Here is a 9,364-nt window from a genome sequence, read left to right on the forward strand (position 1 = left end):
TATTTTCTTAAAAAAACATTTCTTCACAGCAGCCCCCCCTAATTTATGTCCTTCTCCCTGCTGTCAGAAATGCAAGCATACAGAGAGCGACAAACTGTCCGTGCAGATCCAGGCTTACCTGGATAACGTGTTTGATGTGGGTGGCCTGCTGGAAGACGCAGAGACCAAAAATGCGGCCCTGGAGAAGGTGGAGGAGCTGGAGGAGCACCTGTCCCATGTAAGCGCACCACCCAGTCTGGATGGACCACCAGCACTGCTTTTAGTGTGCACTTATGAGATTGTTGTGGTTCACGAGCCGTGTACTTACCTTAGCCCTTCCCACATAGTGATTAGAAATCAACTCTGTTTGCTTTTTCACGAGTAGTTTACGATAATAATCGGGTGGAGAATACTGTGAGGAACAATCTTCGTATTGTTCTTCCTGAGCCCGCCGCCTTTGTGTACCACAATGCTTTGCAAAGTCCTTGCTCGCTTGGAAAGGTCGTAGGCAGTCCTGACATCATCCGAGGAATTTCATGAGCAACTCTGCTGTCAGGGGTCAGGAATGATGGGGGAGGATCAGAGTGAGGATTCTCTCTGAATTCCTGAGCAACATGAGTAAAGTGGATAAAATCCAAACTAAAAACCTGTGGTGCCTTTGCTGCGTCACACTGCTTGATATATCTTTTTTTAATGATGCTGTGCACCTGAGTGTGATGAGAGTGAAGCTGAAGATTCATCTGTGCTTTTTTAATCTTTCCTGTGACCCATTTTGCTTCTCATTTTGCAGGTGACAGAGAAGCTGCTAGAAGTTGAAAATGAAACAATGATGAAAGTTGCAGATTTGGAGAAAATTCTCCTCCATAAAGACAAAGAGTTGCAAGTTGTACGGGTAAGTGTGATATTGTTTCCCTTGTCCTACAGGGAAAGTTTCTTTGAGCGTCAGCAGAGATCCGTTTTTGAAAAAAAGCTTGTGACTAAATTTATGAGATCACAAATGAGGTCATGAGGAAACAGGATGTTTTTTTTAACTTGTGAAGTCATCACACCGTGCTCTTTATCGCCCCCTGGTGAACGCTCAGGAGACGTACGAGTCGACCAACACCCAGGTCCACACCCTGAGGAGGATGATCAAGGAGAAAGACGCGGCATTCCAGAGGCACTTCAACATCGAGAGGAGGCTGCTGGAGCTGGAGCAGCAGGGCACCATCCGGCTGCACAAGAAAGCCGACGGGGAAATCACCATCGAGCCTCTGGGTGTTGGAGGCAGTGGATTTGGGATACCTTTAGGGGACATTGGACAGTTGTCTTTGGGTTCGACGGCTGTACTGACACAACCAGGAGGACCGGACCCCAGCTTACCACCAGCCAGCGAAGCTCCGCCTCCCCCTCCTCCTCCCCCACCTCCACCTCCTCTGCCGTCTGCTTCAGGTGACCCACCGTTTGTTGACACGGGAACAGTTTTGATTTGTTTGCGTGCATCTGCTGCATACAGGAAAAGGAAACACCCACCTCTTTCCCCCTGTATGTGAGCGTGTGCAGAAAGCCTGCAAAGTGCAACAATTCAGTTTTAAAAGCTTAAACATCTCTTGATCGTTGCGAAACACTGACATTTCAATATCTTCCTTGTTTGAGCAGTGCCCGCTCCACCGCCTCCACCTCCACCTCCACCCCTTGCACCTCCTCTGCCAGATGCTTCCCCGTCTGTCATCCTCAGCCTAGGACTGTCAGGTGAAGGGATTTGGTTTTATTGAATTCATTTCACTCCATCTATACTCTGCAGAGTATTTTTAAATCTATGTATTCATATCCCAAACACAGCTATCAGGATCAAGAAGCCAATCAAGACCAAGTTCCGCCTGCCTGTTTTTAACTGGACGGCTTTGAAGCCCAACCAGATCAACGGCACCGTTTTCAATGAGATTGATGATGAGCGTGTGCTGGAGGTGGGTCCACTTTATGATGCTCTGCTGCTTTTATCTGGGCTTGTTTTAAAAGTCTAAAAAATTAACAACCAGAAGGTTGAAATCTGACCAGAACAAACCGGCTCCAACTATATTTTTCTATTGAAAAATCTTTCTCAGTTGTCTTTATTTTTAATTACGATTATGCCGTTTTTAGCCAGAATCCAAAAGCATTTTTTTTTAAAGACATTTTCTGCAGAGACGCAAGAGCTCATTTGAAATTCACCTCTGACTTGTGGGCAGGATTGTTGGCACTGAAGTTAGCTTCGACTAATTTCCCATCATCCCTTTGTTTACGCTCTCTCCCGCTAGCTAATAGCACCTAAAAATCCCAAATTTAACATAGCAAAAGAAAATGGTGTGCAAAGCTATTCATCTATAAAGTTTAGAGCCAGATCCCAGCTCAGACAAGAAGAATTAAGATGTTAATGGATCTGTTTGTCTGCAAGTGGATACAGTGGAGTTCAAATCAGACCTGAATAGGAAAAAAGAATACTGTAAACAATGTATTGCAACAGAGTAACCCACACAAGCCTATGACTCTTTCCACTGAACTTTTTGTGTGTGATGAAACGTTACTAAAACACTTTGGTTTTTCTCTAAAAAGTCGTCTGTGAGGGCAAAAAAAAAATCATAGTTTGAAAATCTGCTGTAGATTTATATGTAGAAAGCAAAGAAAATGATCAGAAAATGCACTGAAACAGCTAATTCTGAGTTTTAAAAAAGTGTTAAAACTGTTTTTTTTATTGTTGCAATTTTTTTGAGCAATAAATCAACCAGAAAAATTGGTAAAATCAGTCAATTATAAAACTGATTGAATCTGACTCAAAGTGAACAAATAATCTTTGGCTTCAGTGTGATACTGTCTGAATAGATTTTCTTTTTTGTTGTGATAGATAATGTCTGTTTTTTTTAATTATGTGCTTCTAACTAACAATTCAATCAACAATTTAATCTCAAATGTTTTTGGACTTTTTGTCCTGAATTCTACACAGTAAGCTGTAAATCTGCTCTTCTGCAGGAGCTGGACCTGGAGAAGTTTGAGGAGCTGTTCAAGACGAGAGCACAGGGTCCAGTTGTAGATCTTTCCTGCACAAAGAACAAAGTCGCTCAGAAAACTGTCAATAAAGTCACCCTCCTGGACGCTAACCGCTCCAAGAACTTAGCCATCACCCTGAGAAAAGCCAACAAGACCACAGAGGAGATCTGCAAAGCGATCGAGAAGTATGTAACTGTTACAAATGCAAGCGACTCATTGCTGTAACAGGCACTGACACTCCTTCTGGTTCCAGGTTCGACCTGAAGGCTTTACCTGTGGATTTCGTGGAGTGCCTGATGCGTTTCCTTCCCACTGAAGCCGAGGTGAAGGTGCTCCGTCAGTACGAGCGCGAGCGGCGCCCGCTGGACCAGCTGGCGGAGGAGGACCGCTTCATGTTGCTGTTCAGCAAGATCGAGAGGCTGACGCAGAGAATGAACATCATCACGTTTGTGGGGAACTTTGGGGACAACGTCAGCATGCTGACGCCGCAGCTCAACGCCGTCATCGCTGCCTCTGGCTCTGTCAAATCCTCACCGAAGCTGAAGAGAATGCTGGAGGTGAGAAACATTTGTTTACTGGACCATTTTATTAAAAATAAAATACTTATTTGTTTAAAATGTGCTTGTAGATAATCCTAGCCTTGGGGAACTACATGAACAGCAGCAAAAGAGGCTGTGTTTATGGATTTAAACTTCAAAGTCTTGACTTGGTGAGTCAACATGGGGAAAACAAGCCTAATTACAAAAAAAAAACAAGATTGCTCATCATTTGTTCGTGTTGTTTTCCTTTTGCAGCTGCTGGACACTAAATCCACAGACAGGAAGATGACTTTGCTTCACTACATCGCCCTCATTGTGAAGGAGAAGTACCCCGAACTGGCCAACTTCTACAACGAATTGCACTTTGTGGACAAAGCAGCAGCAGGTTGATTTACATATAAACAGTTGTTTGCTGCAGTTTTGACAGTCACAGCGCTAACTTTGCTCTCTTTGAAGTCTCTCTGGAAAACGTGCTGCTGGACGTTCGAGAGCTGGGCAAAGGCATGGATCTGATCCGGAGAGAGTGCAGTCTCCACGATCATTCCGTCCTGAAGAGCTTCCTTCAGGGCAGCGATGCACAGCTGGACAAGCTGCAGAAGGACTCCAAGGCAGCCGAGGTATCCCGGCTTCAATGTGAAAGCGAATCAGAGTCCGCTTCAGCAGAGGTTACAAGCAAACTCTCCCACCTCCTAACTCTAGGAAGCCTTCAACAGTGTGGTGAACTACTTTGGAGAGAGCGCTAAGACGACTCCACCCTCCGTCTTCTTCCCTGTGTTTGTGCGCTTCATCAAGGCCTACAAGGTGAGCCCTCTTACCCTCCTCTGTGCTGAGAGCTCCCTCTGCTGGTGGGAAGCTCCCCGCCTCAGACGGAGCGGAGCACAGCAGAACTTGGCCGCCCACTTCGGTGCCACAGGACGTGTCATGAAGTCCGAGGCCAATAACAGGAAAGACCAGCTGGGGCCGACTTTTAAGCTGCAGCTGGGGTGTTTAGACTGCCTCTCCCACCTCCTCCTCTTGACCCCCCCGGACAACCGCGCCCTGCCCCTCCACACCCACACTTCCTGACATTGTTCTCCGTCTGGATTTATGGGATCTGCAGGAGGAAATGTGCGGCACAAGGATTTCTGGCTTTGTGTCAGAGTGTGACACGAAAATGACAAAACCCCGAGGAGCTCTGGAGGAGAGAGCCAGACTCTCAATCACTCAAGAGCAGAAATAAATCCACTGAAGTGAGCGGAGCAAAGTTTCCACTGAGAGAAAGCTGCAATTTCAAACCAGTCATTTGGTCGTCACAGAAAAATAGAGGGAAAAAATGAGCTGCAGACAAAAATATCAGAAAATGACCTCATGTAATGGTAGATGAAAACAGATCTTAACTAAGTCTAGAAGCATCTCCATCTTCTAGTGATGAGGATGGAAAGAACGGAGAGCAGAAAAACAACTGGTTTCTCTTCCAAATAAACTCTTAGCAGGTGATTGCCTCAAGAAAACATAAAGCTTGTCATGAGGCGCAACTTTCCAGCCCTCTGGTGTAAAATATTGTGAATCTAAATTATCATTATTTATGCTCTGAAGCCTGAGAAAATGCTTCCTGTTGATGCAGCAAATCTTGCAGGAATGAAGTTCCTTTTCAAAGTTCCTGCAGTTCTTTTTTTTATTTTTTTATTTCCAGGGTTTGTATATTTTTTTTTGGCAAATTGCATTTAAAAAAAAACAGAAGAAATCCCCCAGTTCTTCTCTCCATGCAAATGAAAGTGGCTCGCATTAATGAAAGTTAGGTCTGTTAAAAATCATTTAGCATCCTCACATGAGGGTTTCCATTGCTCTGTCTGTTGGGAAAGATTTAAACTTAATCTCTGCATTTTTTGAAAAAAGTTGCAATGTTTGTAGGAACAAGACTTTCCTGTTTATGTTGAACTCTTGGCCTGTCTCCTCTATTCTTAAAATGACCACACAAGTGTGTTGACTTGGTTTGTTTGAGCTCCGCGTCCCAAACTGCTTACCTTTCCCTTCCCTCCCGACAGGATGCAGTGGAAGAAAACGACATGAGGAAAAAGCAGGAGGAAGCAATAAGAGAGAAGCTGCTCGCTCAGGAGGCTAAGCAGCAGGACCCCAAGGTACAGCCGAGCGAGGCCGAGCGTGTTTGCTTTAAAACAGGGGTGTCGAACATACGGCCCGTGGGCCGGACACGGCCCGCCAGATTGATTAATCCAGGCCAGTAATGAAGAGATACACATATAAAGATATTGGGGGGAAAAAAGCAAGTTTCTAGCTCATTTCTGTGGCGAGTTATGGTTCTTTAAAGAAATGACCGCATTTCACAAATCAGCCACTAGGGGGAGCAAAGGAAACACAAGATGGCAAAACAAGAGATCAAGAAATAAACATAATAAACAATGTAATAATAAGTCATTAGGCTACTAGGTTGCTTAAGGATTTTTTTTTAAACTGAGAACAAAACAAAAACAAAGCTCCAGATAGCAAGTTGAGCATAGGTTATTTTGCTATTATGTTGCTGGTCCGGCCCACTTGAGATCAGACGGGTTGAATGTGGCCAAAATGAGTTTGACACCCCTGCTTTAAGCTAAATAAAGGATTCTTACGGAGGATCATGCTCACGTCCTCTCTGCTCGCGCAGGTCCAGGCCCAAAAGAAGAGGCACCAGCAGCAGGAGCTCATTGCAGAGCTGCGCAGGCGGCAAGCCAAAGACCACCGGCCCGTGTACGAGGGCAAAGATGGCGCTATTGAGGACATCATCACAGGTGGGCTAGAAAGAGCCATTAGAGGACCCCACGTGGGCGCCGGCGCCCGTCCCAAGCTGAGGATGACGGTGGTCATTGACTGCTCTGAGCCTTTGAAGTGCACCCTGTGCTACGTAGTCCAGACACCGGCTCAGCTGGAGCAGACTTCTGTTCAGCTCTGAGACGTAGAGATGTTCGGTTTTACAAGTCTTTAAAGTCCCACTCCACTCTATTTTAAAAGTGCTCTTTTCAACTATATTTATGCAGATTTTAACCAAAAACTTGTCATTTTTTTAGGATATAGTTTCTGCAGAGCGACAGGATATCATTAGAAATTCTCTTAAGAGTTGTCGCCATAAAGTAAGCCCGGCCCATTTCCCATCATCCACCTGTTTACACGCTTCCCCGCTAGCTTACAGCCCCTCACAACCCCAACCTAACGTTAGCAGTGGAACAAAAAAGGCGGGCGATATTAGAGCTGTCCAGCTGTACAGTTTTGAGCCAGATGTGATGTCAGACGAGGAAAACGAAGACGTTGATGGATCTAGTCGTCAACAAGTGAATGCATTAGAATGGAGCAGATATTTTTTCACAACACTTTAAATAAAGAAATGCTATTTTAAGCTGAATTTTCTTCACATATGTCAGAAAAATGCTACAAGAACGTGTTAAAACACCATTTTCATTGGAGTGGGTCTTTAAGCTTCAGCTTATATAAACGGAAACTGACATGTTGATCCCTAATCACGTCTAAACTTAACATTTTATTTAACAACTACATTATAACGTGATGTCGATGATGGATGAGGGTAAACTCTAATCCTGCAAAGTGGTTGTTTTTTTAAGCTTTGCCTCCATAGGTTGCAGGTTCTTTGAGTGTCAGGAAGACAGAGTAACGTGTCTTCTCCTCCTCCCCCTCCTCCCCCAGTCCTGAAGAGCGTGCCCTTCACAGCTCGCACTGCTAAACGCGGCTCACGGTTCTTCTGTGAAGCCAACCTCTGCGACGACGCCAACTGCTAGCCCCTCCCCCCTCTTCCTAACGGCAAGGTTATCCAGGTGTCGCTCATATACGCCTCTCTACCCCACTGTGCATGCCGCATGACCCGTTGTGCACCCCTAATCCGAGCCACTAACTTGGGCCGTCACGAGTCGCGTTCTACCTGAGACGACTCCTATCAGGTGTTTGGTGATAGGAGTCAGCCAAACCTCTTTGCTCGGCTTCTTTGGAAAAGCGGCTGCACTCAAACCCAAAGATGGAGTTTTATTCCTGAATGTGAGAAAAGAATCCACAGAATATTCTGTGATTAAGTTCATTTTATGCATGGCTCAAACAACTGAAATCAGTGAGAATTGAACTGAAGAGGTTTGGCTCTACTTCTGGTACTTTGATTTTTACTAACTTGTGGTTCTTCCGGCTAACATTACTCTGTTTCAACCAACCATCACTGTTTGTTCTACCCCTCCAGCTGAAAAGAAGATAAATGACAGTATTTGGCTGTGCTGACAGAGTTAGGTAAGGAAGGTAGCCTGGCTGAAACTCGGCCCGCTTGGCTCTCAGCTCCTGTTTGCTGCTCCAGTAATGTCAGCTGCTTCAGCAAGAAACGAGCTCTGCCATTCGTTTTCAACAGAACAGAACAGAGTTTGCTTTAATGACTCAACTTTCAGGAGAGGCCGGACATCATCTTGCTGCAGAGAAATTACTTCATTTGAGCTTTTTTTAAAAAATATCTCTTAATAGTCCATCCTCTTTGTGTTCTTCACGTGTTGCATGTTGTCCATTGATCATTGACCCCTCACCTGTCCAAATGTTGCTGTGTTTGTCTCTGCCGTCGCTCCGTGTGCTCAAGTGTTTGGTCAACAGGCTTCAGAGGTCACACGCCAAATTAGAAATTAGATATTTTTTGTTGTCTAAAAGGGGGGAGCTTGTTGACCATTTTTGGTGTAACGTTTGTGTCATTGCTGCTTCATCAGTGTCACAGCTGCTTTCCCAAAGCCTTGAATTTCTCTCATCATGAAACAAGCCAGAGGAAATACAAGGTTATGGGAATTGGGCTCTTTTTATATGTCAGTTTTTATATACTTGACTTAAAGAAAAACTCAGTTGCCATTTTTTTTTAAACTAAAAAAGAAAAAAGATAATTTTTCCCAAATGAAATTTGTTTTTCATCCTGGCATGTTTTTATTATTAAATGTAAAAAAAAGATGATTTCAATATGATATAAACCTACATACATCCAAGAAAATGGGAACTGAGTTCAAATCCTGGGGACTTATTGCTTAAAGGGAAACCAAACAGAGGAATTAGAGGCTGACTCCACCCACAGCCAAAGCCACAGCCAGTCAGAGGGGAGGGGCTTGGGGATCAGGGCTGTTATCATCACTAGAGGTGCACATCATGACATGAGACATGGTTTGATCAATCACAAAATTCAATTGTAAAGCCTAGTTTCAACCTGTAGGGGGCAGCACACACAGTTTTAGAATTAAACAAGTTTATTATTCATCAAGGACCAATAGTCAGCACTTTTAAAGCCCCATTTATAGAGGTAAACAGCCAGAATGAGATGATTTAGTGTTTGGTTACCCTTTAAAACTACTCAGCCCTGGGTCAAACTCAACAGAAGTGTTTTTTGATCCTCTAACATGCGTGTTCCCCCTCTACCTCCCTTGCCTACGCACAGATCTGCGAAACCAGCCCTTCCTGCGAGCTGACGCACTGATCCGGAGCGGTTGGAAGAGACCTTAAACCACTTATCCATCACTTACTGCTTCCCTCATAACCCTCGCCCCCCTGTGTGTCTGTGGTCAACCCCAGCGGCTGCAGATGAAGGAGGAACGGGATGGAAACCTTCTTTTTTTTGGCTGCTTAATTTATTTATTTATGGAGGCCCTTTCTAGCCACCGTCAGGGGAGCGTGCGTCATTACAGAAGCACGGCCAGGGCTTTTCTTCGGACTTCTTTTGGGAATACTGGGAGAATCCTGCAGCACGGGGAGAATGGGAGAGACGGGCTGAAGGGAGGGGTGGCCCTTCGTCCGTCCTGAACCTCAGCTTTAGAGGCCGGACTCAGGACTGGGAGGCAGCTGAGAAAAGTGGAATTTTT

General features: G+C 44.9%; 1 protein-coding gene across 6 annotated transcripts in view; it reads left to right on the plus strand.

Moving 5' to 3' along the window:
* The window catches only part of fmnl3 (formin-like 3), a 28,481-nt gene extending 19,123 nt beyond the window's left edge, over window positions 1-9,358 (plus strand). For 4 of the 6 annotated variants that reach the window (XM_024293497.2, XM_024293499.2, XM_024293501.2 and 1 more), the window contains 15 exons: window positions 68-217; window positions 770-871; window positions 1,062-1,410; window positions 1,618-1,710; window positions 1,801-1,925; window positions 2,965-3,167; window positions 3,236-3,539; window positions 3,611-3,691; window positions 3,777-3,906; window positions 3,978-4,138; window positions 4,221-4,322; window positions 5,546-5,638; window positions 6,160-6,283; window positions 7,191-7,318; window positions 8,944-9,358. In XM_024293497.2, the coding sequence (XP_024149265.1) occupies window positions 68-217; window positions 770-871; window positions 1,062-1,410; window positions 1,618-1,710; window positions 1,801-1,925; window positions 2,965-3,167; window positions 3,236-3,539; window positions 3,611-3,691; window positions 3,777-3,906; window positions 3,978-4,138; window positions 4,221-4,322; window positions 5,546-5,638; window positions 6,160-6,283; window positions 7,191-7,282 (2,109 nt within the window). In that variant the 3' untranslated portion in view covers window positions 7,283-7,318; window positions 8,944-9,358. Of the gene's footprint in view, window positions 1-67; window positions 218-769; window positions 872-1,061; window positions 1,411-1,617; window positions 1,711-1,800; window positions 1,926-2,964; window positions 3,168-3,235; window positions 3,540-3,610; window positions 3,692-3,776; window positions 3,907-3,977; window positions 4,139-4,220; window positions 4,323-5,545; window positions 5,639-6,159; window positions 6,284-7,190; window positions 7,319-7,728; window positions 7,776-8,943 lie in introns of all 6 variants that reach the window. The other 2 variants (XM_024293498.2, XM_024293500.2) reach the window with 2 other exon arrangements.
* The last annotated feature ends 6 nt before the right edge of the window (window positions 9,359-9,364 follow it).

Source organism: Oryzias melastigma, linkage group LG7 (genome assembly GCF_002922805.2).
Source record: "Oryzias melastigma strain HK-1 linkage group LG7, ASM292280v2, whole genome shotgun sequence".
Taxonomy (NCBI): Eukaryota; Metazoa; Chordata; class Actinopteri; order Beloniformes; family Adrianichthyidae; genus Oryzias; species Oryzias melastigma.